Raw genomic sequence first — 28,000 nt, 5'->3', positions numbered from 1 at the left:
TGGAAGGGAGAGCCAAGGGCCCAGGGCCATATTATATGATAAAAGAGGAATCTGCTATACAGAGTCGTCCAGGTCCAAGAGCAAGTCGTGGAACAGCTCTTAGTACCGCAGAAGCATAAGAGGGGCATGATGGATCTAGCCCACAGCCATCTGTTCAGGGGGGCATTTAGGGGTAGATAAAACCCTAAATCTAATTCTGCAGAGGTCTTTTTGGCCTGGAATTTATGCGGTGATCCGATGATATTGTGCCTCCTGTCCTGAATGCCAATTACATGGCCCCCGACCACACTTAAGGGCCCCTTTGGAACCTCTGCCGATTATTGAAATCCCATTTGAGTGAATAGCTATGGACCTAGTAGGGCCACTGGAGAAATCAGCCTGGGGCCATCAGCACACACTGGTTGTGCTAGTTTATGCCACCCGATACCCCAAGGCCATACCCCTATGGAACACTATGTCCAGGACCATAGCTAAGAAAATCTAAATTTTTGCTAGAGTGGGGCTACCCAAAGAGATCCTGATGGATCAAGGAATCCACTTTGTGTCTAAATTAATGAAGGATTTATGTGCAATGCTCCACATACAGACCCTAAGGACGTCAGTCTATCATCCGCAGACTGATGGCCTCGAACGTTTTAATAGAACATTAAAGAACATGATAGAAAGGTGGTGAGCTGGGACAGGAAGAACTGGGATGCCCTGCTGCCATACCTAATGTTTACTATAAGGGAGGTTCCTCAGACTTCAACTGGGTTTTCCCCATTTGAGCTGTTATATGGTCACCACCCCCGTGGCATGCTGGACAATGCCAAAGAGGGTTGGGAAGAACAGCCAAACCCAGAGAGAATCATCATTGAGCATGTGTTGCAGATGAAAGACTGGATAGCCCAAGTGCCCCCACAGTGCGGGAACACATGGAGACGGCACAAGGGGCCCAACGGATATACTACAATAGCCAAGTGATGATCTGAAAATTCCAGGTGGGAGATCGGATAATGGCGCTCATACCCACAGCGGACAGCTAGTTCCTGGCCAGGTGGCAGGGGCCATACGAGAGAAGCCATTGGAGAAGTCAACTACAAGGTCCAACAGCCTAGTCACCAGAAGCTGGAACAGATCTATCACAAACTTGTTGAAACCTTGGCAAGACAGAAAAGCTCATGTGGTCATTCTAGGGTCACCAACCCCCAAAAGCAACCAGCCCAGCCAACTGAAAATATCCCCGGAACTGACCCCTGACCAACGAACTGATCAACATGATCAAATGCAACCATGACATTCTCGGAAAAGCCAGGCAGGACTACTGAGGTTCACCATCACATCCTCACAGAACCTGGAATGAAGGTGAATGACAAGCCATACCGGATCCCGGAGGCAAAAAGAGAAAAGATCAAGATAGGAGTCACTGAAGAGTCTCATAGCGAATGGTCAAGTCCAGTTGTCATAGTACCTAAGCCTGATAGCAGTATGAGGTTCCACAATGACTTCCAGAAACTGAATGAAGTGTCCCAATTTGATGCGTATCCTATACCCAGACAGATGAGCTAATTGACCGATTGGGAAAAGCACGATTTTTGTCCACCCTTGACCTGACCAAGGGTTATTGGCAAATCCCCCTGGCCAAGGCCGACAAAGAGAAGACTGCCTTTTCAACACCAGAAGGACGGTATCAGTACACAGTCCTCCCTTTTGGTTTACATGGGGCTCCTGCAAGTTTCCAACGACTTATGGACAAACTGTTGCGTCCACATGGCAACTATGGGGCCGCCTATCTTGATGACCTCCTTATACATAGCCCAGACTGGAAGACGCACTAGGAGAAGGTGGAAGCAGTCCTGGACAGCCTGAGGAAGGCGGGCTGACTGAAAATCCCTCCAAATGCGTGACTGGGCTAGCAGAAGCCAAGTACCTTGCGTATATGGGGGGAAGGGGCATGGTGAAGCCCCAACTCAACAAGTTAGAGGCTATACAGAATTGGCTCTGACCAGTCCGGAAGAAACAGGTCAGAGCATTCCTGGGACTAGTTCAATACTATAGGCGGTTCATCCCCCACTTTGCCACCAGGGCATGCCCGTTAACAGACCTAACAAAAGCCTGTGGCCCAGACATAGTAAGATGGACCAGCGCGGCCCAGGAGGCTTTTGCAGATCTGCAGACCGCCCTCTGCACCATCCCAGTACTGGTAGCTCCAGACTGGGAGAAAGAGTTTCTTGCAAACTGATGCCTCTGAGGTTGGGTTGGGAGTGATTGTTTCACAAATGGTTGGAGAAGACCACCACCCAGTCCTGTTCCTTGGTAGGAAACTCCTGCCCAGGAAAGGTAAATATGCTGAAGTAGAGAAGGAATGCCTGGCGGTAAAGTGGGCCATAGAAAACCTTTGCTATTACCTACTCAGACGGAGGTTTACCCTCATCACGGACCATGCCCCTCTGAAGTGGATTCACCAAAACAAAAAGAAAGAAACACAAGAGTAACAAGTTTCAGAGTGGTAGCCATGTTAGTCTGTATCAGCAAAAAGAACGAGGAGTACTTGTGGCACCTTAGAGACTAACAAATTTATTTGAACAAGGTGATTCCTATTGCTACAACCCTTCCACTTCAGAGTACAACACAGGTCCGGAATCAAGCATGGCAACACAGATGGCTTGTCAAGGGTGCACTGTTTGCCGACGCAAGTAGTCCAACCCTGTAGTGTTGAGTGGAGTAGGGGGCATATGTGCGAAACTCAGAATAGACAGCTGCAAGGGGGGGTAGAAAACAGTCCAAGAAGGTTAAAATGCCCTCCTCCCTAATAACTGAGGAGGGGTAACTACAGGTCAATCAGGTTCAGCTGAGAAGGGACTACCAGTGAATCAATTTGGATCAGCTGAGAGGGAGTTACCTGAGGTCAATCAGGATCAGCTGATTCCCACTAAGGGCTGCCTGAGACCTTCTTAAACCCTCCCCTGTTGGGAGAAGAGGGGAGGATGAGAGAGAGAAGGAGTCAAGCTGCCAGGAGGCTGGGAGCAGCAGGACAGCAAGCCTCACCAGGAGGGGAGGCTGCATTCCCGCTCATAACAGAAGAAAAACAAGCCCAAAAGACTGACTGAGAGAAGGAATGGACTGCCCCTGTGCATCTTAGGACTGTTTTACCCAAGCCTGTCTCACCAAGGCTAAAAACAGCTGAGGCTAGTGAGACCAAGAAGGTACCTTGCTACACTTGCTTCTTTCCAAATAAAGAACAGAAATATTTATTGAACAACTCTGCCTTTCCTGCATCATTAACAATTTTACCATCTCCATCTGGTAATGGGCCTATACCATTGCTAGAATTTCTTTTGTGCCTAGTATGTTTAAAAAACCCTCCTCCTTAATATCTTCTTCTTAGTTTTCAATTGGTCTTCTCAAATGTACCAATGTTTTGATTATTATGCTACAGAATTTAGTTTCTATTTAAATCAAGGCCCAGATTCAGGAAAGCCCTTAAGCCACATGTTTAACATTGGCTTCAATGGAATTTAAATATACTTAAACAATTGCCTGAATTGGGATGTTTCCCTGACTCATCTCTTTTTTTTTTTCTTTTTAATTAAAAAAAATCACTAAATGTCATGAGAAAAGAATACTGTTTTCAAATCACCCCCAATAATCTAAGAACTCAAATTAGTAACCATAATCTCTTATCAATATGTCTGCATCCACATATGTACACAAAGATGATTTTATTTGGTTGCAAGATCTTTTACCTCCTTTATCAGCAATTTTATAGGTTCTTCTTTGGGTTCCTCTTCTTCTGTCTCCATTGGCAAAGGCTCCTCTGTAGGTTCTTTAATAGGCTCTTTAATCTTCTCTTCTACTTTTTCTATCAGAAAAGGATTTTTTTTTTTTTTTTTTAAAAAGTTTGCCTATGGTAACCTACAATTCTTACTGAACTCATCAGATTCAATTTATCAATGTGGTTTTTCAAGTTGAACTATTTATTATTTTTTTGCCATTCTCTCTTCATCAGACTTTAAATTAAATGTCATCCTCAAAGGGCCAGATTCTCTCCTGTGCCAGGATCTACTCAACATGGGGGAAAGGCAGTTAGGGCTCCTGATCTCAAGGTATCCCAGCCCCAATGTAAGTTAGTCTTTCCTAACTTATGGCCTTTGGTGTGTGAACTGCTGTAGTGGACCCTACTCTCCCCATTTCTCCCTGCCCCTCTCCCCCATGCCCTCCGTCCCCCAGGCAGAAGTTCTGCTGGGAGAACTATCAACTTAGCAGCTGAAGCCAAATTCTGGTTGCTCTCTGTTTTTTAGATGTTGTGAAGGAACTGGAATGGGGCAGAGAATCTGACCCAATAAACAGGCATCCTGGCCATTCACTGTAGAAAAAAATTTAAATGGAATCCCTCTTACTAACACCTTGCTACCCATATAAGTGTCCTAACAGGACTCAAGTGACACAGTCAACTTTAATTTTTGAAACTGGCTCATTTTTAAAAATTAAAGTTTGACAGAATACTCTGTAAGGAGTATGGCCTGATTTGTGTGTGGTTTTTTTTTTAATTTTAAATTCTGGACTTTTCAGCAAACAGGAACCTCACAGACAATACAGGGGAAACTGACAAAATACAAAGTAACGCCAAATGCACAAAGTAAACAACCTGAAAGAGAATATTTGCTGCCCCCCCCCGCCAACTTTTATAGCAACTGTAAGTGTTGTGATTTTCAGTGTGTGTCCCTGTGACAAGAGCTCCAAATTCAGTCCAGTTTCCTGAAGTGCTCATGCACATTCCTTGTTTAGCAGGATAAATTATAACTCAGATTCTACATATTTCTTATAGCAGCTTCCATGCAAGGATTTCACAATTGTAATTAAAACTGCCCTTTAGTAGTCTGTTCCTATACTTAGTCCCAATGCCAGCAGGAAATGTTAGAAGTCAAAAATCTGAAAAGGAGGTTACATCAATGGAAACAAGTCACTTGGGAAGAATAGTCAGTTAGGGATGTTAACCATCAAATATTATAATAAAGTGATGGCTTGAAATTGCACTAAATTTTAATAAAAGAATAGCATGTGTGATAGGAAGAGGTATTTCTCTAACTCCAACACAGAGACTACTTCTCTACCTAAAATCCAATCAATGAATATTGGGGAGGGGGAAGAGGGAAGTTATCTGAATGCTTTGTCTTGCACTGCTGGCTGCTCTAGTGGGTCTTATATGATGCAGAAGGGTTGCTATTAGCAGCATACCATCCTGGCATAGACTTCCTTTGCAGAATGTTGCCTTTTTAGCAAACTGCTTGTTGTTTATATACTGTTACGGCGCCCTTATTTTCTGGATTAGTTTTCTGTTCGTTTTTGATACTATGTCTGGTGACAATAGGTCTCAGAAAGGAGTCCCCTGCAAGATCAGCTGCTATCACCTTCCCTTCCATGACATTAAAATTTGGTTAGGGAGACCATGGGTTTGGGAAGGGAGATGACAAGTCTGCAACTTTTTTGGATGCATTAGGAGCTACAAAATATACTAGGGTGAGCTAGATACTCTTGCTCCAAAAAAACTGCAGTTTGTTGAACTTCTCTAGAATAAACTACATATTTATCAAGATTCAAGAGATATTAAAAACTGAGAATGAAAGTCTTAAAATGTACTTTGGAACTTTAAAGAACATTACAGAAGAGGATGAAATACTAGAGAGCAATTTTAAGCAGACACATATTTGGATACTGCACATTCTGCATGGGTTCCAGAACCACTACAAAATGTTTTATACATTAAATTTGTATGGAATACTCAAGTGAATGATGCAGTCTGGTTTCTGGAATGGACATCTTGCCTAAAAAAGACTGTACAATGCAACTGCAGAGAGACAGCTTTCTGAGCATTCTTCTGCACCTATTTCTTTTCTTTAAAATATATTTTATATATTATGAGGATCTAGAAAACGCTTCTTTATTCAGGGAACTTAATTCAGACGTTCTCTGTCTTATGGCCCTCTCAATTCAGGAGAAGTAAGCTGAATTAGTGAAAACTGAGTTGTCAATTAGATCATGGGCAGCAGTCTTAACTAGCATGGTTTAGAGTTATTTTAAGCGGGGGGGGGGGGTGTGTGTGTGTGTGTGCGCGTGTTTATATATCTAATGTTCCATGGTTTAGCAGTAATGAACACTTATTAACATAGTAGAAGACAAATATGCTTTAACTCAGAGATATACCCAACCCAAAGTTACCACTAGAAACACATTTTGGAAATCATAATTAAGGGAGAAGAGGATTAAAGTAATTCTCATTCACATTTTGCAACAATGTTTATAATAAGTCGTAAAAGTGATCATACCTAGTTGCGGCTGGACTCTAAAATCGAATGCTGTACCTTTCTCTTTCAGTTCTTGGGGTCTTTCCCATGTTGATTCCAAAGTCCTATTGTTATAATAGTAAGTCTTCCCATCTGCTGTTTTGTACTCTGTCCATTCAGAGACTGCTGTTGCTCCAGCCAAAGTAGCAGGTGAAGCGGCAATAGCAACCTGAGGATGGATCATAGGTACAATAGGAGGGGCCATTCCTGGCAAGACACCTACATAAAGGAGCAATAAAAAACAAAACAAAAGAGCGAGTGACAATGAAGTATCATTTTGACACACAAAAGCACCAAAATACTGTTTTATGATAATCAACTAAGCATATAGTTTAATGTAAACTACTACAAAATAAGTCTGTTTTTTCAAAAATTGGAAGCTGATGTTACTAACTGTACTACCATGTTTCTAAATCACAAGTGTCCATATTCAACTGGGCAAAGTACAATTATTTAAAATGCAGTGATCTAAAGAGTAATAGCATTTTAGGCATTCAGTGTTTCAAGAGCAAAATCCCTGCTATTTCAGTTCAAGGTAAAGTCTGATGACATAATGCTTTTAAAAGAGTAATACTGAACTATGCTGTGATGGTTTTGTGGAGTACTTGAGACAGACTACCAAACCCATTTTGCTCATGTCGTAAGGCAAAATGGTAAGCAAGTACCTAGAGATGAAGAGCCAGTACATAATATTACTATACCATTTGCCTGATATACCAGGTTTTTTGGAAAGTGAAATCAAATTTGTTTTCAAGTAAGAAAATAGGACCAACACAATATGGTCATAATTTAGAGCAGTTTAATAATAAAGTACAAGTTATAATGTCTTTTACCCTGGGACAAAAAAACCAAATCAGTACATTATTGAAGAAACAAGCAACTGTTTTTTATATAAAAACACATCTGTTCCTGAAAATGGCTTATTTTTAAATAATGCACAACCTTAAAATGAAGATTTATACTAAGACACTCATACACCACATACATACTAACATGCAAGCAGTCATGTCACTGTACAAATGGAAGTAGAAAAAATAAATATCCCCACACACAAGAAATAAAACTAAGTAGTATAGGCACGAGGAGGTTCACATTTATCTCAGAAATCAATGATTAAAATAATGTGCATTTGTGTAGCTTTTTTGTACTAAATAGACTAACACTAACAACTCATTAGGAAAGTTATTTGCTGGCCAATATGTTTTCATTTAGACCTTTTCTGAAAATAAAAATATATAGATCCATTCATTGGGGGAAAGCAAATAAATAAATAAAAGATAAACAGTAACATTCACTACCATGCCAACTTACAGACAAAATGAACTAAGATGGTTTTAAAAATTACCGGTCTTGGTGGTAGCGACTGTCTTTACATACGGGCAGCTGACTATTTGCATCATTGCTACACCTGTAAAATGGATAAGCAAGCATGTTGGAAAGCTGCCATTGTATGTTGGCTTTTACTGGAAGTCTGAATAATACAAATTTTCCTGCTACAATTTAGAATGCCATTTTCCAATAGAAAAGACACATCCCAGGCAGGAATATGTAAATTTCTTTTTTGTTTCAACAGATTATGAAAAGTGGTGCCAGATCAACTATAAAACTAGCTCTAAATTACAGCAACACTTACTGTTTTACGTTGAACCACAGTTTTAACATATATTAGGACTTTATAAAAACATTTGAGCGAGGATTCAGGGGTTTAAATTCAGTGTGGGGTAGAGTCTCACCCCTCTGTATGGGACAATGTTGCAGGAGATTGTGCCGAGGGTAGTTTTCCTCATAGCATTTGCCCAGAAGAGGCCAATTAGAAGCAGCTGCAGAAACTCTTGCAGTCCCTGTCAGTTTCATTCTGCTCCTACTCCAGCTGGAAAGAAGGCATGAGCAACAGTGGAGGTACAATTTTAATCAATTAAGACAAAGGTGGGAGTGGTAGTGGCAGCGAAAGCACAATTTCAACCAGAAAGGAAAGAGGAGGCGATGGCGATTAGGAAAAGGCATTGAAGCTTAAAGAGAAGAGGCAAAAAGAAAATTGTGAAGGGGTGAAGAAATATACACAAACAAAGAAACTGTACTGGTGGGTCAGTGGTAGGAAGTATTAGCTCTGTCACAGTCTGTGGAGCAGCATGGGGTAGGAATGCAGTGTAGGCAGAACATTTAGCCTTTGGGAGAGGTAGTACCATGAACTGCTTTTAGCTCACGGAAGAAATGACACTGAAAGGTATGGAAGCTGTGGCATCTAATCCCCTTCAGTGAGATGAAAAATCACTAGGATGAGATGAGAGAATAAAAGGGAGGAAAAAAAGATTCCAGAAGACAGTTCATTTTAGGGGGAAAGGGTCATGACTGTATAGTATTTCTGAGTATCGATCCAGTACTTTCAGACTGGTAACTGAAAAACTCAGAAATATACCCCCAGACCCTAAAATGCTTCAATTCCCACCATATGAAAGTAGTAAGAGGTGAGAATTCCCACAACACAAAATGAAATTAAACCCCTGTGTTTATAACCAAAATAAATTAATTTTCTTTGTCAAAAATCTAATATAGAAAATACACTTCCAATTTATATAAAAAAATTTAGAAAAGACAATTTCAGTGCTCTTTAGTTTTGAGCTCTTTTATTAAAATTTCTAATAGCATTTATGTAGTATGTATGAATTAGGATACGGAAGCATTGAATCAAATGGTACTGAATGAAGTTTGTCTAGTTTTTTTTTTTTTTTATGCTACAGCCTTTGAATGCATGTAAAGATTTGTTTTGTTAAGGAAGTTACAGTATGTCCTAAAACTAAATCAGGATAAATAATGTCATCTGTCTGATCATTGAAATTGGTTCTACTGAAGAGCAGACAGACTTCTTAGCAACTACAGAGGAAAAAAGAGCGGTTTCCTCTGACAAATTTCACATTTTTAAATGTATAGCTAGCTTTTCACATATGATACTAAATTTTAAAGTTGGTCTGCTTACTCTTAATTCATAAGATATTAACACAACGGAAGAGTTAATTTAGTGTCATTTCACAATATGCTGCAGAACTTTAAATGTCAAGATCACTTGTCAATTGCACTGCTCAGCTCTTTTTTCTTAATATGAAGTGATCTCTCTGGATGGCTTCATGCTCATCACTGCCTAACACAAAAGAGCTACAAACTTATGCTCAATATGTCTTTTTAAATTCTGCTACTATTTTAACAGGATCTTTTTAGCTTGTTTCTTAAAAATTCATCTCTTCAGGCATTTTGTAGTTATGGTGGGAATATTCCAAGGCTTTCTAGGATCACCACAAAAAAGCACAACCAAGTTAAATCAATTTTATCTGAATTAAAAAACAAAAACAAAACATAGTTTTGTTCCGTAATCAAAGAGAATGTGTATTTAGAACAATCAAAGAAAACATTCAAAACTGCATGGAGTCCTCCCAGTTCAATCCAAAGTGTTATTTCCCAGTGAAAAGGGAAAATGGGTCAGGTATAAGTCTTCCAGAACTTCAGAAACTATATTCATGTTCTGAGAGAATTTGAAGAAAATGTTTCATCAAATAACCAAGGTTTTTTTGTTTGCTTTTCACACTTCTCTCTTCTTTTCCAGTGTAGTGTTCAGTGTGGGAGTTTCTGCACTGGAAACTTACAAAAAATACAAGTGTCCTTTGTTCATGGGCAGTTTATTGGATATTGAAATTGTTTCCTTATTGTACTGATCATTCAAATTTTGCCTGCCAGTTTACACTTAAGAATAGCTGAATATGCATCTTACATGAAGAATATTGGATCCTTCATCTTACACTGATCATTTGCTGGCAGAGGCAGGAACTGAAGTTAAGAGTAGTCAAACTTTCTTCATCCTGACTTAAGATGCCTATTTTAAAACTTAATAATTAGTTATTCTTTTCCCTTAACTCCCCAAAATATGTAAGAATCTACTCCTGATGGCATTCTGCACCAAAAAATTTAAAATTCTGTGCCAAAAAAATAAAAATTCTGCACACAATTTTAAAATTCTGCAAATTTTATTTGTCAAATAAATGTGAAGGCTCCAGCATGGCACTGGGGAACACAGGCCACTGGTTGCACAGAGGTGGGAAATCACTATACAGCTACCCCCCAGGACAAAGACTCAGTGGTGAGGCTGCACCTAACCCCGACAGAGCGCAAGGACTGGGCCTATTCCAGAAACACCCCAGGGCCCTGCTCCTCCATTCCAGATGTACCAGGTGTGGGAAGGCAGGCTCAGCAAGGCAGGATCCAAGTGTGGAGGGGCTTAGTGTGGGAGGATCCAGGTGTGGGTTGGGGGGGGGGGAAATATGGGGTGCGGTCCAGATGCTGGGGGAGTGGGGCTCAGTGGGGTGGGAATCCAGTACAGCTGGTTGGGGCTCGGTGGGGTGAGGATTCAGGTGCGGGTGGCTTGTTGGGATGGTCCAGCTGCAGGAGAGTGGGGTTCATCAAGGGGGGTTTGGAGTTCAGGGGTGAGACTGAGCAGGAGGGTCTGGGTATGAGGAGGTCTGGACACATGGAGGTTGGGCGGATGGGAGAGCAGCTCCCTGTACAGGGATCCCTCCCCCTGCAGCTAAGGAGTGATGGGTGAAGGAGCTGGGGCGGGGGGGGGAGGTTGCAGAGATTCCTGCAGCTGGGAGAGAAATCTGGCTGTGGGTCTGACCCGGCCCCAGATGCCGTGCAGGGAAAGAGGAAGTCCCGTCCTCCCCGACCCAGCTGGGACAAGCAGGAGCCACCAGCCAGTCTTCCCCAGTCCTGCCCCCTGCCTCAGTGATTTCTCTCTGCCAGCTGCCCTGGACACCCAAAACATACTGCTGGAGAGGGCTCCATGACTGCTGTTGTGGCATCCCTTTGCTTCCCCGTCAGAAAGTCAGTTTACTGCAGGGAAGCAAAGAAATCTGCAGGGGACATAAATTCTGCACATGTGCAGTTGCGTAAAGAATCAGACCTCTAAATTACTTACCTAACATTCAATATCAACCAGAGTACTGTCCTCAACCTGGTATAATTTTGTCTTGTTTAAGCTGATGACTTCCCTATAATTTCCTTTTTAAAGCAATATTGTGCTGTTGTATCACTCCTATAAAGTTGATTTTTTTTCTAATCATGACTCTGAAAAAGATAGGTCGGTTGTGGTGGATGATCAGTTGAACATTAGCTCCCAGTGTAAGGCTGTGGCCAAAAGTGCTAATGTGATCCTGGGATGCATAAACAGGGGAATCTTGAGTAGGAGTAGAGAGGTTATTTTACCTCTTCATCTGGCACTGAGTGACTGTTGCTGGAATACTGTGAACAGTTCTAGTGCCCACAAGTCAAGAACGTTGATAAATTGGAAAGGATTCAGAGAAGAGCTGTGAGAATGATTAAAGGATCAGAAAACATGCCCTGCAGTGATAGACTCAAGGAGCTCAATCTATGCTTAACAAAGAGAAAATTAAGGAGTAACTTAATTACAGTCTATATGTATGTACACGGGGAACAAATATTAAATAATGGACTCCTCAATCGGATAGATAAGTATAACACAATCCAATGGTTGGAAGTTGAAGATAGAGAAATTCAGACTGGAAATAAGGTGTAATTTTTTAACCGTGTCAGTAATTAACCATGGCAACAATTTGCCATGGGTTGTGGATTCTCCAACACGGCCAATTCTGAAGTCACGATTGGATGTTTTTCTAGAAGATATACTCTTGGAATTATTTTGGGAAAGTTCTATGGTATGTGTTATAGAGGAGTCAGACTCACTCGATCACAATGGTCCCTTCTGGACTTAGAATCTATGAACATGGACTAAGCTTCAACATGAGCCCTTGCAGCTCAAGTCTTTTTGTTCCTTTTCCAACACTATTCCTGGTGGCTGCAAGAGATCAGTCTTGGGAACACTTGAGATCAGTGTTGAATTGTAATACTTTCTGCTCTTGAATATGTATGCAGAATAGTTGTAGCCGTGATGGTCCCCGGATATTAGAGAGACTCTAGAATATGTAATTCACTTTTAGTCCCCTCTAGTTTTATTCCATTTGTGCATAAGATTAAAGCTCTAAATCCAAGTAACAAAGTGACTGCAATGATTACATACCAACCACGAATTCTGCTATATGAAAAAAAGTAGTGCTAGGGCATACTGGCAATAAACTATTTTTACAGTTGATTAACAGTCTCAGAGTCACTTAAAGAATTAATCCACCTCTTCATTACTTTGTATGGGACTGGAGTATAGACACGATCCCTTTAAAAAAATCCCTTTATAAAATGCACTTTTCAGTGCATTCTAATTTATTTGTATTATCAAAACAAGGATTTTACATGTTTAAATAACTTTCTAATAATTGTATCAGAAAATTAAATATTTAAAATGTGTTTCAAGTGACTATTACTTAAAGTCTGTCCACTAAACCTGAATTATTTCAGAAAATGTTCTAAATGGAGAGGATTTAGGCAATTAAATACACAGTAGACACGAGTGCAAACAAATTGACAACATGGACACATAGTTGATAAGACAACTACAGTGTACCAATTTACCTGGAAGTGGAATAGGCATGCCAGGAAGGGGAACACGAAATGGAGGTACCATTACGGGTGGAAAAGCAGGAATTGTTGCTGTTGGCTGAGGTACTGCATGAGGAACTGCAGGAGGCAACGTCTGTGGGACTTGCTGGGGTACAGTCTGCACAGGTGTAGCAGAAGGAGCAGAGGTTGAAACACTAACTGAAGATGTAGCAACTGAAACACCTGAACTTGTGGTCTGGTCTTGTGTTGTTGGTGCTGATAAAAAGAAAGGAGGAAAAAAAAAAACACTTGTAGTTTTCTTATATGGTACAACATGTGAACTGTAAATATATGAGCACTCACAAATATTTCCCTACACATACTATACAGTATTTCATCCCTTACCGAAGCACATAAGAAAAGGATGCTCGCTAGAAATAAAAATCCCTCCCTCCACCCTGTGACATTATATCATTCCAAAAAAAAAAAATTAAAAAAAAAATCAATTTATATTTCTTATTTCCCTTACCCCCTTGTTTGTATAATATAACTAACAAATCTCTAGAGCAGTGGCAAGTTTCTTTGCTTTGGTTACCAGAGAACTAGTCTAACTTGTTTGGGTGAAAAGTGAAATATGAACCTCTGTTCAGATTGAGACAACTAGGAGTAGAAAGTTGTACAAAACCTTGAATGAAGGAACTAATGCACAAAGTATATTGTTGTTTAAACAATATAATGGCAGCAGTTTTGCACGTGCATGTACATGACAACCGTGTGGTATTCTTAGATTGTGGCCATGCAACTGTGATTCAAGCATGTATAATCAAAGAAAAGTTTAGGAAAATGCTGTGTCACGGAATGGAAGAATTCTAGTGGCCTTCAGTGCCTCCTAGTGGGTACATGAATATTAAACATTCAGTTCAACATTTCTTGCAGGATGATTCGAGTTAGCCTTCGACAGGATGCTAATGTTGCATATCAATGTGTGGGGTAAAAGGAGGAAAAGTGGCAGCCAATGCGTTTCAAGAATTAAACTTATACTAGGCATCATTTTGATTTATTTTACCCTGGAAAGCAATGTTATAAATTTACAAGACGATACAGAAATATCACTTTTCTTGTACTAAGTGATTATGTTGTCAATATTAAATTTGTCATAAAAACTGAAAAACATATTGCAAGGAAATTATTTTCTCCTGTATTTAATAAAGTGATTAACTCACTTTTTCAATGATATAAAGATACTTAATATTTAGTATATATTTAACACTATCTGCAGTTCTCAAAGGGTAAGAGAGTTATTCCTGTTTTAAAGATAGGGAAACTGAGGCATACAGAGATTAAATGATTTACTCAAGGTCACACAATAAACCAATGACACAGTCAGAATTAGAACCCAGCTCTTCTGACCCCCAATACTTTACAGTCTGATTCTGAATGCTGAGAAAATTGATCTTTTAAAACACAAGCTTTAGCACCTGGCCACAGGCATCAACATTAACAGAACTTCCTTAAGAAAAAAGGCAAAATTCATTAGTGCTTGGTGTCAGAAAATTACATTTTTGGCAGCCAGTCAAGTCAACTTCTACAATACTCTATTAAGTTACATAAAAAGGGCCTCACTATAAACATATGCCTCAAAAGCAGAGAAAACTACAGTGAGTAAACGATGGATCTCAAAGATCTGATATGGAATGGAATCTAAACATCTGTGATTCTTGTCCATTGTTACATATTTAACAAATGTCTACACAGGCTATAAAATAATGCCCTACACTTCAATATATCAAGAGAATAGGCTAGGTAGTTACTTTCTAGCTTTGCAGGTCTAGTGAAATAATGACAGATGAGTCAACTGTAAGATTATTTGCTATGGCTACAATCTAAATATATACATTCCACAAGGTCAATCCCCTATTCCCTGGGGCTGTTGTGACCTGAACACATTGTAGTGGCTCAGTCCATGTGAAGAGCAATAGTTTTCAAACTACATGGATCATTCATCAATAAAGCTCAGAACCTCTCCTGGTTTGTGTTGTTACTCAAACACAAAGTAACTGAAGCACTAGGATGCTCTGCAGAATGAAAAAGCAGAAGTTCTGCTCACAACAATCAACCTTGCTTGTTCCAGAGGCAGCACTGACATGTCCACCTCCTCAACCAGAAGGGCAGGTTGGATCCTGGAGACAGGTAAGACGGGAAACCTTGGTGGAACAACCCCTTCCTCCTTTTCTTAACAAAGCATTTCCAAGTTTTGTTGGAAGTATATCAATAACTATTAAGCATCTATTTGGTTATTTGAGAACATATGGGTAGCAGTAGCAGAAAAAACAAATACCTGGCAAAGAGGAGCCACATGTCACATTAAGTCTTTACTACAGTATTTCCTCCAAGGTAGCATTTGTTTCCCACTCTCACAAAGCCTAAGAAACCCACAGTAACTCACTGGAAATGGTCTGTGAAATTGAAGTGGCTGTGGTTGTAGTAGAGGTCATGGAGGACTGGGTACTTGACGAGGTTGATGGAGACACTGAAGATGCAGGACTGCTGGTTGTTGGTGTGGAGGCACCTTGGGCCTGCGCTTGAGCCTGGGCCTGCGCTTGAGCCTGGGCCTGCGCTTGAGCAGCCAGCATTGGTGTCAGTTCCGATTGCTGAATAACCTTTACCCCATCTGGCTTGGTCCATGCAGACTCACGCGTTCGTGCATTATAGAAATAGACCTATAGAGTAGAAAAGTCATAGTCAAACAATAGTATGTTTTCACAATGAATGGCCTAGTCCCCCATCCTCAAATTAGGAGGGAAAAAGTTAATATCTATACGAATATGTATTAATAAAAGGAAATTGCTCTGTTTTGCCTATCTATTTAGCGTGACAAAAACAAAGACTCTTACTATACACAATCTGCAGCCTCAATGGCCAAGATCAACACAACACCACCACCAATGCAAACAAGATCAGATGTGGTAACATGGTAGCAGTCACTCACTATTCCTGATAGCTCCTTGCTGTATTTGGTTCCAGTCTTACCTTGCCATCTGGAGTCTTGTTTTCTACCCATATCTCTTCAGTGGGTGGCATAGCTGGAGTTCCAGGGGCAGTGACAGGTGGCATCCCTGGAGGAAACATCATACCAGGAGGTGGTGGCATGCTACCCATGGGAGGAGGCATGAATGGTGGCCTCTGTGTAAAATCATATAACAGTAACAATGTCACAGGTCTGCCATATACAGTTTGCATTCATATTCTGTATCACTTGACTGCACAGCCTCAGCAAGAAAAGACTTAGCAACAGTGTTCCATGCTATTCTAATACAGTCCACTGAAACAACGTTACAATCTCTGGCCTGTTCTACACTTAAAAGTTAGATTGACATAGCGTACTCAGGGAGTATGAAAAATCCTCAGCCTTCTGGAAGAATGCTTCCATCCACCTAGCTCCGTTGCTTACGGAAGTGGAATGCCTCCAGTGACAGAAAAATCAGGGGAGCCATGGCCTCAATTAGCATTATCAAGGCAAGGGCCACACCTCATGACAAGTCAACCCATAGCACGAGAACAGCTTTAACAAGTACTTCAAGCCTTGAGGTATTAACTAAATGCAAAGCAGCAAAGAAGTGGCCATATAAAGAGAAGAGGCCTGGGGTAGCATAAATGATTCCCCCTTCACTGAAGAGAAATAAAAAACAGATGATCCAGCAGAGGATTAGTTCAACTTAAATAGTTATTACTAAATGTCCAAAGGTAGCAAAAAAATCTTAATTTTAAAATGCTTAATACTAATTTGATACACCCCAATATCATTCTAAATTCTTATTTCACGCATGTCCCCCATAGTACATGAACTTTTAACATAGTGATACTCAGACCTCAGTGGTTCAGGAGCCAAACTAGAGATCAACATTACCCAAAAGAGCCACAGTAGTATGAATTCATTGCTTCATTTACTATACTACTATATATTCATATTTAAACAGTAAGGCAGGGGAAATATTTAGTTTATATATTATTCTCCCAGAAAAATGACTGACCAGGTATTATTATTTTTAATCAACTACAATTGGTTAACTGATAAAAGCATCCTGATTGGTTAACAATTAAATCACAGTGCTTTAATATCATGTGCTGCAAAGAGCTGCAGGAGACACATTAAAGAGCCACTCATGGCTTGCGAGCCTTAGTCTGAATATCACTGTTTTAGCATAATAGCAAAGCAACAATTCTCCTGTTAGTAAGACTGAGCATTTCTTCTGTTTAAAGGTTGACTATTCTAAGTATTCTAAAAAACATATGTATATTCTGATTCTTTTGAAATTTGCTGTGCTAGACAGTGTAAGCAGTTCAAATTTGGGGTCATTTGAGCCAGGGGCTCCCCAAAATACAGACCCCCTAAAACACAGCATTTTACAAAATCATCTGGTTCGTCCACTTTTTTTTGGGCAAACCTGGGCTCAAACTAAGGCTCTGATCCATCCCAAACTGACCTTAGTCACTCAGGATTTATTTTAGCATGTGCTTCCCCTCCCCCTCCTGGCTCTTTCAGGAAGCAATACTGAAAAAGTTACTGAGGACAATGTTTGTAACTCTAGGTTGGCACAAGCATCATGGATGCATTTAAACATATATACGCAGCGAGACTAGGGGCTCTGTAAAAACAGGTCTGCTGGCAGCCTGCTATGAGAGTGAATAGGTGGCTCAAGATGACTTGCTGTCATCACTGGACCTTAGCTGCACCCAGGCACACTGAGAGGTTAAGGCCTACCCTAGGCAGTTTTCAGGAAATGCATTTTGTGCTGCAGGGCTCTTTTGGACATTTCACCCTGAGGTCCAAATTTCTGGTTTAAAAGTGATATTTTAAAAATGCTATGAAATCTACATGTAAACTCCGCTTTTACTTTAAAGTAATAGCAAGAATTTAAAAATAATACAGTGAAGATGAAAGACAGTAAATGGTTAGGGTAACGTAATCATGACTCAGTCTTCACCCTTTCCTGAACAATAAAACTTAATGCGATCGATGTTCGGTGTCATCTGGTCAAGGGTTCTCAATACACCGCTCCACTAGCATGATCAGATCATAACTTCTTCTGATTCTTATAACTTTTTTGGTGGAGAGCGAAGGGAATATGGGGGGGGGAGGGGGAAATGATGATCAGAGCAGTGCCATGGAGGGTTGGGAGGGAGTGGGATGAGGGCTCTGCCCCTCAGGGTTGTGCTCTGGCACAGCTACTGAGGGGCCAGAACACCCCTAGATAACAACCCTTATTTGTGTAAGAGATCAAACACTATGTTTTTGAAAACCCAGTTGGATGACTTAAAGCTTTGATAAAAAATTGGGTTTCCAAAAAAGTATTTTTTCTACAATTCTCAACAAACAAGGGATCATCCTCTGAAGTCTTTGCTCTCTGGCATCTAAGAAGCACAGACAGAACATTATCATAAAGGGTGGGCAGCTGGGCACCTTCCCCTCCAGTGACACGCTTGGAGGGAAAAGAAGTGGAGTCATCTGTGCACAATCCTCCTCCATCCCTTACAAATACACCTACAATTCCTTCCCATGACTCCTCCACCAGCCTGAGAATCCAGAACTCCCCATCTTCCCCATGCTACCTCCAGCAGTGGGAAAGGGTGCCAGGCTCACCTTCCTAAACACCAGAAAATACACAGTTAAGGTATATGCCATCACCACAACATAATCTTAATTCCATTCTCTCCGAGCAATGCCGCAACACACCCATAACACACATACAAGCACTCTATCATTGGAGATGCTGCAGAACACTCAGGGAACTGCACCTACGAGCACTGTAGGACAAAGTACACCTCTTTGCTAAGAAAAAACTCTGGTTTAAGCCAGGCATAGCAAACAGGAGCTACCTACACAGACTGTGCCCACTCCACAGCAACCAACCCAAATTTGCTAAATATTACAATCCCTTCACTAGACTGATGACAATCCACATGACAAGACCACTGTGCTCCACTACTGACACACCTCAACAGAACCAGCGTTGAAATTAGGCCCACTTGATCCCTCAAGGTACATATGCACCTCTTTTCATATCACAGTAACTACTCTTCCAAACTGCTCCAACTAATTGATCCACCATTCAATACAACCACATCTAACACAAGGAATGCAGCTGGAGTGCATGTAGATAAACGCTGGAATTAAAAACTGTTGATCACAACACAATGGGACATTCTCCTTTTTACTCTTCATATCTTATTATAGCACCACCCGTACTAAACCATTCCAAGTGGCTAAGGCCAGCTCCAAGGAGCAGTTATATTGTGGGGGTGGCATGTACCTTAACTTTAATGGTTTTCTGAGGTTTAAATTTGTGTTAGCTCTACTCTTCATTACCTTGTTTTCAAAAGATAGAGTGTAGTTAAACTTGATGATTTGGAAGGACACAAGGCACTACCAGAGAATTTTAACTCTGCACTACTGGAGTTTTTTGTCAATGAACTCATCTTAACTGTGCACATGATTCCATTATGTTTGCCTTTAGGAACCATGTGAAGGACCCTCTATTAGATATTTTTGAACAACATGCAGTGTGATAAAACTAACTGGGCTCTGATCTTTTTTTTTTTTTTTTTTTACATTTACTTTTTTCTTTTCCTGCTGTAATTGCTTCTGAATGCTGCTGACTTCTTACCACATCCATCCACATCAAAAACAGAAAACCAAACCCATACACTCTTTACCTGTAGATGTGGAGGCCCCATTGGTGGAGGAATCCCTCCCGGAGGTGGCATTGGAGGCATATTAGGATCAAATGGAGGTCGTCCAAAGGGGGGACGAGGTGGTGGAGGTGGACCTCTCATCATGCCGAAAGGTGGAGGTGGACGCATGAGAGGTGGTGGACCCCTCATGACAGCATTTGGTGGGGGTGCTGGGCCACGAAATCTCAGTGCTTGCTGCTGAGCCATTCTGTGTGTAAAGCCAAAAGAAAACTATTTGTGTTTGCTGATTAGTTGCAGAGTAGATTAATTTGTGTTACAAAAAGTGAAACTAGTAAAAGCAGAAGGACATGACAAATTCTGTCAAGTTTCAATAGATAAAATTAAAAGTACAAGTACTTTAGTAGGTTCCCCCCCCCCACAATTTAAATTCATTAGAAGTTTGAATATGATTTTTTTCACTCATGAAAATGAGTGACCTTTAGATTGAACCATCTTAGTACGGACAGGCACTGTGCAAGCTTCCCTCACACAGCTCTGCCAAAGCACTTCAAACATGACCTGAATCACCATGTCTATCTATAGTCACATCTTAGGCCTCTCGAGCAATGGCTGCCGATTGTGCCAAGGTTTTTAGCTATTCCATAATGTGAATGAGTGTCCACCAGGGACTTGGATGAGACCATCTGCATCCTTTTCACTTATGACCTAACGAAGGATTTGAACTCTGATCTGCAATGATGAAAGGCTAATATACTAAACCCAATGTGCCACCCAGCCCACTACACAGGCAGCTTAATAAGTGTATATATAGAAAAAAACGTTCACCTTTGCAACCAACAAACGCTCTTCTGATGCTCTCAGGAAAACAATTTTGCCCACCATTTAGTGCCAGTGCAATACCAATGTTGGCATGATGACTCAAAATTGAAAAAAACAAAGGTTATAAGGTGGTGAACGGCAAAACACATGCAACTCAGCACTCAGATTATACAGACTTCTACTTCTGCTGATTTAAGTTTCATAAAGCACCTAAAGTTTTAGAAACCAGGTGCTGTTTTACATAGGTTTTAAAAAAGGAAATTATAGGGGCAGCCCACTATGTGGTACACAACTGACCATTGCTACCAACCCTGAGATGCCCAAGAGCAAAACAAAATTAATGTGCTTTGAATGATGCCCCAAAGATCACCAAGCTCTAACAGTGATGGAGCATCAAAGGGAGCAAATTCTAAATTTAGGGGCACTCTTTACTGAGAAGACTCTTCTGTCAGGCCTGGAAAACATGATCCTAGGAATTGACAATAACAGCATCCCAGCTAATCTTAATGGTCATGAGAGAGAAACAAGGCAAATGACAGTCAGAGAGCAAGGTCCCAAACAGGACAGGGTTTTATCAGCAACACCATGAATCGTACTGTTAAGACAGAACTATAGTTTTTAGAACACCTATCACCATAACACCAGGTTATGTGCTCCCAGGAGCCATTATGTTTCCCTAGCCTCTGTTTGTGAGCAGCTGGGAATGGCGACAAGGGATGAATCACTTCATGATGACCTGTTCTGTTCATTCCCTCTGAAGCACCTGGCATTGGCCATTGTCTAAAGACAGGATACTGGGCTAGATGGACCTTTGGTCTGACCCAATATGGCAGGTTCTTATGTTCCAATTAAGTAAGGCCAATAAAGCTATTTTACCACTCATGCTGGCATTAGTTCCTGCCTGTTGCACCAGGCACCAGAGAATGTTACTTTTATTTCAGGTTTCAGGTGCAACACCCCAATCAGGGTGAGAGTCCCAGCCTGTTGGATGTTGTGCACCCCCCCCCAAAAAACATCAATCCTACCCCCCCAAAAAACTGAATGCTTTCGTTCTAGCTTTATAGCTTTTATGCAATTACTAACACGGGGGCAACACTGCAGTTTGGGAAGCATGGTAAGAGAGCACGAGTCAGAGAAAAATCAAACATGACAGGCACGGCTGCATCTGCCCCTTGAGGCCCTGGATACCGTGCGTCACGCCAGGGAACACAGAGCTAGTGGTGTGCTTAGCCTACAGGCAGCGCCTGCCTCCCAAGGCAGCATGCTGCAGGGAGCTCACACGAGTCGCCAAGCCCGGTTCCGCGGGGAGCACAGAGGGGGAAGCAGAGAGAGGATGGGAGGGGAGGATCCGCCGGGGGAGGGGGGAGATACAGAGACATGGCGGGGCCCGGGGGAGGGTCTGCGGCGGTAGAGGGGGGAGGAGCTGCCGGACCCAGGGATCACGGGCAGATTGCCCAGCGGGCCATGGGGGAGAAGCGGAAGACCCTGCGAAACCACCGGGAGTGAAGGGTGGGCGCGCGGAACCACAAGGCCCTGGGGGAGGAGCCTGCAGCCGCAGAGGTCGGTGGGGGAGGCCCGACGGCCAGGCCGCAACGCGGGGCGTGTGAAATCCCGCTCTTCCCTCTCCCTGAATCCTTGCCGGCCTGCGCTACCTGATCTCATTATTGTACCGCTCCGCCGCCGCCGCTGCCGCCCCCGCGTCGGCCTCGCCGCCGCCAGCCCCAGCGCCGCCACCGCCTCCTCTGTCCGCCATCACCGCCTCACCAGCCCCGCCGAAGCCGCCACCTCCGCCGCCAGGCCGCGCCCCACGTCATTGGCTGACAGGACCGTCGCTCACTAGACGCACGGACGGGACCTAACCAGGATTGGCCATCGCGCCCGCCGACTTTGAACGAGGGAAGTAAGGCAAGCTGTGATTGGCTGCGAGAAGCCGTCCCGCTCCCCTTAGTGACCCAGGCGACCCGTATCACGTGATCCGTGACCCACAGGGAGACCGGAACTGACCTCACATAAGATGCCAGCCAGTCAGGAAAACGGAAAGAAAAATACAACCAATTCAAAGATAGGGCGAGTAGGATATTAACCAATCAAAGATCAGGATGAGCGATGTGCCGGCCAATCAAAAAACAAAATGACGTACCATGCAACCAATGATAGAAAGGAATAATCTCCCACTCCAACCAATCGGAGACCCTCTGGCAGTAGCGAGCGTGCCAACGAAGCAGGAAACAAAATTAAGATATTCTAGCGAATCAGGGAACAGAGTTAGGACCTTGCCAGCCAATCAGCGAGCGGTATTAGCATTATTGTCTAATTTACAGGCTAAATGCATAAGTTACTGGCAGGGACACGCCGCGCAGGCGGCGGGACCAGAGGCGGGCGGGGTGGCTGCACCTGCTGCAGGGGATGGCTGCCTCCCGGTGCCTTGGCACCCTGGACTCCTAGAGTCGGGCCGGCTGCCCGGGCAGTTCCAGGGGCTGGGGCTGGCCTCTGAAGAAAACCATTGACGGGCTGGCCGCTGCCCCATGGCCTGCCCTAGATGCCGGCGCGTGGCAGCGGGGGTCATTCTGCCGGAAGGGGGCCGCTGACTGGGAGAAGCTGGCTCTGCTGAGCTAAGCAAAGCTCTCATGTACTTAGTGAGTGGCCCGGGCTCCTATGGCAACCACCTCCCTTTCTGAGGATGGCAAAAGGACAGAGATAGTTTTAGTTGATTTCTTCTGACTAGATTTCCTGTAGTTGACACACAATGCTTCTGCTGCAACGCCCCTGAGAAGCGAGGGGGAGGCTAACTAACAGCCCCCCATACCACCTTTAAAACCCCACATATGCTTGGGATCATAACCAGATTGGCACTTCCATTCTCCCCTTCCTACATTGCCATGTCCAGGAGGTGCTGGAACTAGCGGTACTGGGGGTGCAGCAGCACCCCTGGCTTGAAGTGGTTTCCATCATATACAGGGTTTACAGTTTTGTTCAATAGCTTTCAGCACCCCACTATAAGAACTTTTCCAATGCCACTGGCCATGTCACGTTTAATTTCATTTGCACACTCTTTGGAGCCAGCTGCCTTTTGGCAAGCACAGTTTGGAGTGCTTGAAAAATAAAATCAAGATAAAATCACCTGCCCAGCAACAATAAATACAAAATACAGAAATCAATTTTGTGTATGTGTGAAAGAGACGGAATATATAGGAGAGTGTCCAGCACAGTGAATGTGAGAGAGTATTTGCACAGTAAATTTCAAACTAAGGCTAAACATTGTTCCTATAAAATTACATATATGTATGACAGATGGGTAACTGTACAAACTGTCCCTAGCCTCTGTCAGAGGGTGGAGATGGATGGCAGGAGAGAGATCACTTGATCATTACCAGTTAGGTTCATTCCCTCTGGGGTACCTGGCATTGGCCACTGTCAGTAGACCAGATACTGGGCTGGATGGACCTTTGGTTTGACCCAGTATGGCCATTCTTATGTTCTTATACAAGTGGAGTAAGTGCAACTTATTTCTGTATCCAAAAACAGTTTTGTGGTGGCACCTGACCCATGATATCCACGTTTAAAAAATTGCCCCATAGGGCTAAATTCTCATCTCAATTCACTAAATATACCTAGCAAGTAAAAAATTATAAATATATTGAAATGCAGGATTATCTATGCAAGTGAATGAGAAAGTACCACTTCTTCTTTTAAACAAACAGTCTTTATTAATTAAGGCCCTCACTTCAGAAGCATGTGTATCCCCTATGTTTGGTTTAGACCTTAATTATCTGTCTCCCTTTGGGTTAGCTGAGGTATCCCAAAACTCTTTCTATAGTTTTCTGGTAGTATAATAAGTGTGTGGGGGAAACCAGCATATGTTATGCACATAAGAAATACCCTGTATACAGCTTTGGGTATTAGAACTTACTGCTGAGAAAGGAAATGTTTGCCAAAATAGTGGGATTATCTCCCTGCAAGTGCTATGGGATCTTTAATGTGCGCATCCCAGACACAGGCAGAAGAGAACTGTAGTTACCTGTGCCTTGCCTTTACCAGTTACATCCCCAGCCCTTTCTCCTAAGAGTGTAGCTAACAATTTGAAATTTATACATGAACGGGAGGTATTGCCTTCAGCTACACACAGTCAGATCAGTAAAATGCTAGCTAGAACTAGCTAGTTAATAATAGGTCTTACTAAGAACAAAATAATCCTGACAGCTGACTATGTTTCCTACGGGAAATTAAAAATTAGTTGCTATTACAAATACCACCCGCAACCACGCTGTGATGGGTTGGACCCCTTAGAATGCCACCTGATGTGCTGAGATACACTGAGCACACATGTCATGCCAGCCTGGGACCCAGCACTCAGGTATCCACTTCCCTTGGAGTGGAGACCCAAAGGTATATTATGAAATCCGCCTCCTCCCTCAAGATGGAGGAAGGTAAGCACAACTTCTTGCCAACCCCCCCCCACCCACACACACCCCAGTTAGAAATTACAGAAACTGGGTTTAATAAGAAACAAAAGAAATTTTATTAACTATAAAAGGCAGATTTAAGTGGTTAAAGGGGTACAGAACAAAGCAGATTACTAAACAAATAAAACCAAACACCAAACAAGCTTGTTTCACCAAAGAAGTTGGTTACAAACAGTAATTTCTCACCCTAGATATTGTTCACATCCCTGAGCGAGAAAGTTGCAGCGCTGTAAAGTGCAGGTGTAGACAATCCTAAGCCCTTTCACAGTCCATTGTCTCTGCTAATGGCCCATTAGCCCTATCTGGCTTTTTCCATTGTTGCACCTGAAGGGCTGGTTGGGGGTGACACCCAAAGTGACACATTTAAAATACAGATACATAGTTAATATTCCTAACTTAGATACAGAAATGATAGTCATACAAATCAGATAATCACATTCAGTAAAAACCTATCCAATGATAGGTTTCAGAGTAACAGCCGTGTTAGTCTGTATTTGCAAAAAGAAAAGGAGCCGCAAGTACTCCTTTTCCATCCAATGATATCTCACATGAAGCCACCTTGTATAAAGTATATCTCAGTTATGTCATATTCATATCATAAGCATATTTTCATAACGATATGGAGTGAAACGTCACAACATCCATGCTGCATTTGCATTGGGCATGAGTTCACATTTGCATACATAGCAAGTGACTAAGTAAAAGGATCCAACTCATGGCTCTGTAAATGACTAGAGATCCCATAACTGGAGTATGAGAAGATTGACATGGAACCAAACTCTCTTCCTAATGTCTACTATATTTTGCTGCAAAAGCTGATTTATAAGAAACACATTTCTCCCATCTTCCCTCAGACCAAAATTCCACCACCCCATTTGCTCCTTCTTCTCCAGGCAACTAGCTCCCTGCAGTTTTTGGAACAGAGAGTCCAAAACCCCATTACTATTTCCCAATGATTTTCAGAATAGCCTTCAAGGAGATTTTTAGATTAGGTTTTTCAAATGTTTAATTAGAGCTGACCTGAGCTTCAAAGGTGGGGCTTATTGTTTGTATCACCATAGCAACTGGGAGCCCCAGTCAAGGATCCCATCATGCTAGGTGCTGTACAAACACTGACCAATCAGGTGGTCCCTGTTCCAAAGAGCCTACGTTCAAACTACTCCAAAATTCTAGAATGTGGGGATTAATGCAGACCCATTTCCTGTTTACCAGCTGAGTTTTGGTAGGGGAAAAGTTTGTATTTTCCTTTCCATACTGCACCACACTTCCTGTTTGCTTTCTTTGCCATCAGAAACAAGCTCCAATGGGAACCACCATTGGGAGGTGCTCTAAAGAAAGAATGTGATGGAGGGGGCAGATTCCTTGGGGAAGGGAGAACTCTGAGACTAGACTCCTTCAATTCTGGCCTATTTGATTTTCTTTTTCATGCGGATTACAGAAGTCAAGGAAGATGTCTTGTTACAGGGATGTACAAGGTTCCATACAACCCCCCACCCCCACCCCACTGTTCCTCAGATGTTCTTGTCAACTGCTGGAAATGGCCCACCTTGATTATCACTACAAAAGATGCCCCCTCCCCTCCCCCCACTGCTCTCTTGCTGGTAATAGCTCACCTTACCTGATCACTCTTGTTACAGTGTGTATGGTAACACGCACTGTTTCAAGTTCTCTGTGTACATAAATCTCCCCACTGTATTTTCCACTGAATGCATCCGATGAAGTGAGCTGTAGCTCATAAAAGCTTATGCTCAAATAAATTTGTTAGTCTCTAAGGTGCCACAAGTACTCCTTTTCTTTTTGTGGATACAGATTAACACGGCTGCTACTCTGAAACTCTTTTTTGTAATTCTCCTTTCAGTCACTAGGAGATCCCCTTGAACAGCTGTGTGAAAAACTATCAAGTTTCACTCCATTCAGATGCAGCAAAACTTCACAGATTCGGTTATGGTTAATTTTATTTATTTATTATAGGCATGTTAGGAATAATAAATATGTTCTTAAAAATAGGTTCACTTATGTGGCACCCTTCATCTGTAGTTCCCAAAGAGCTTTTCAATTAATTAAGCCTCAAAATTCCCATGTGAGGTGCATGGCATGATGCCCATTAATATTAAGACCTTCCATTAGAGATATTTTCCAGCCTGTCCCTACATTATTACCATACCCCCAGGCAGACAGCACGGCATCACATGAGGTTCAGACAGTTTTCTGGACAACCACAGATGCTAGAAAACTAATTACAAATATGAAAGTACAAGGTATGTGTGTATTGACTGACAAACATGCCCTAGGTCAGGTGTTATCATGTTCTTATGACACATACCCTCTTAAAATTCCCATAGAACAAAAATCAGTATACTAAAGAGGTGCCTGATCCCAAATCCAGCTCATCCAAACAGCTCTGAACTTTGAGTTGGTTTAAAATCTACACTACAATCTGGATGAGATCATTATGGACTAAATCACATGCAAAGTCTGGTTCTGATTGACATACAGTATTATCGTTGGTTTTGTTGGTAGCTGGATGTTGGTATTGCCATGGTAGGCAATAATTAATGGACTTTACTCAACTATGGATTAAACTGACAACTTCTCAAAGGAAAACATTTAATAACAAAGATGCAACAATGTAGCTTTGAAAATTCCATCCTGGGGCAGAGGCTCTTATGTCACCAGACTCTTTCAATGGAACAACAGCCTTATTGAGTGAGATCTGGTGGTAAAGCAGGGAACAGGACTAGCGTTGCACAAACCCTGCAAGGGAACGCTGGACCAAACCCTGCAGGTGCTCTTGAGCAGACCTCCTTGAAATCCCCCTTCCTCAGTGTTTTCTCTTTTCTACTCCAGCACACTTTGTCTTTGAGATGAGCCTCTCCTATTCTGTGCCATCCTCTTGGGGCCCAATAACCATTTCTACCATATGCTGAGTCTTCAGGGGGTGCTAGATGGCCGCTTCTTTGTAGGGGAAGAAAGGATCATATGGTCTGAGTTACCGCTTCTCCAATCCATTCTTAAGGGGGCAATCTATGCCTTCATTATAGTATGGCACTGGAACAAGGTAACTGTTGCACCTGCTATCTCCTTCCCACTCTGCTGCAGTGATAGCAGGCACACCCTATAAGCTCTATTGCATGGTAGGGCTAGGTCAGGGGTGGGCAAAACTACAGCTCGCAGGCCGGATCCGGCCCCTCGGGGCTTTGGATCCAGCCT

The 28,000-nt window shown here is 42.3% G+C and overlaps 1 protein-coding gene across 5 annotated transcripts in view; it reads right to left on the bottom strand.

The window, feature by feature from the left end:
* TCERG1 (transcription elongation regulator 1) overlaps positions 1 to 19,769 on the bottom strand; it is a 53,406-nt gene extending 33,637 nt beyond the window's left edge. Inside the window, exons 1-7 of one of the 5 annotated variants that reach the window (XM_074960524.1) lie at positions 19,530 to 19,769; positions 15,846 to 15,998; positions 15,262 to 15,535; positions 12,849 to 13,091; positions 7,669 to 7,731; positions 6,306 to 6,542; positions 3,726 to 3,841 (exon numbers count right to left, since the gene is read on the bottom strand). In XM_074960524.1, coding sequence (XP_074816625.1) covers positions 3,726 to 3,841; positions 6,306 to 6,542; positions 7,669 to 7,731; positions 12,849 to 13,091; positions 15,262 to 15,535; positions 15,846 to 15,998; positions 19,530 to 19,754 — 1,311 coding nt within the window. In that variant the 5' untranslated portion in view covers positions 19,755 to 19,769. The remainder of the gene's footprint in view (positions 1 to 3,725; positions 3,842 to 6,305; positions 6,543 to 7,668; positions 7,732 to 12,848; positions 13,092 to 15,261; positions 15,536 to 15,845; positions 15,999 to 19,529) is intronic. The other 4 variants (XM_074960526.1, XM_074960525.1, XM_074960529.1 and 1 more) reach the window with 4 other exon arrangements.
* Between the last annotated feature and the right edge of the window lie 8,231 nt (positions 19,770 to 28,000).

Source organism: Natator depressus, chromosome 8 (genome assembly GCF_965152275.1).
Source record: "Natator depressus isolate rNatDep1 chromosome 8, rNatDep2.hap1, whole genome shotgun sequence".
Lineage (NCBI taxonomy): Eukaryota > Metazoa > Chordata > Testudines > Cheloniidae > Natator > Natator depressus.
This window is presented reverse-complemented; position numbering and strand designations above follow the sequence as displayed.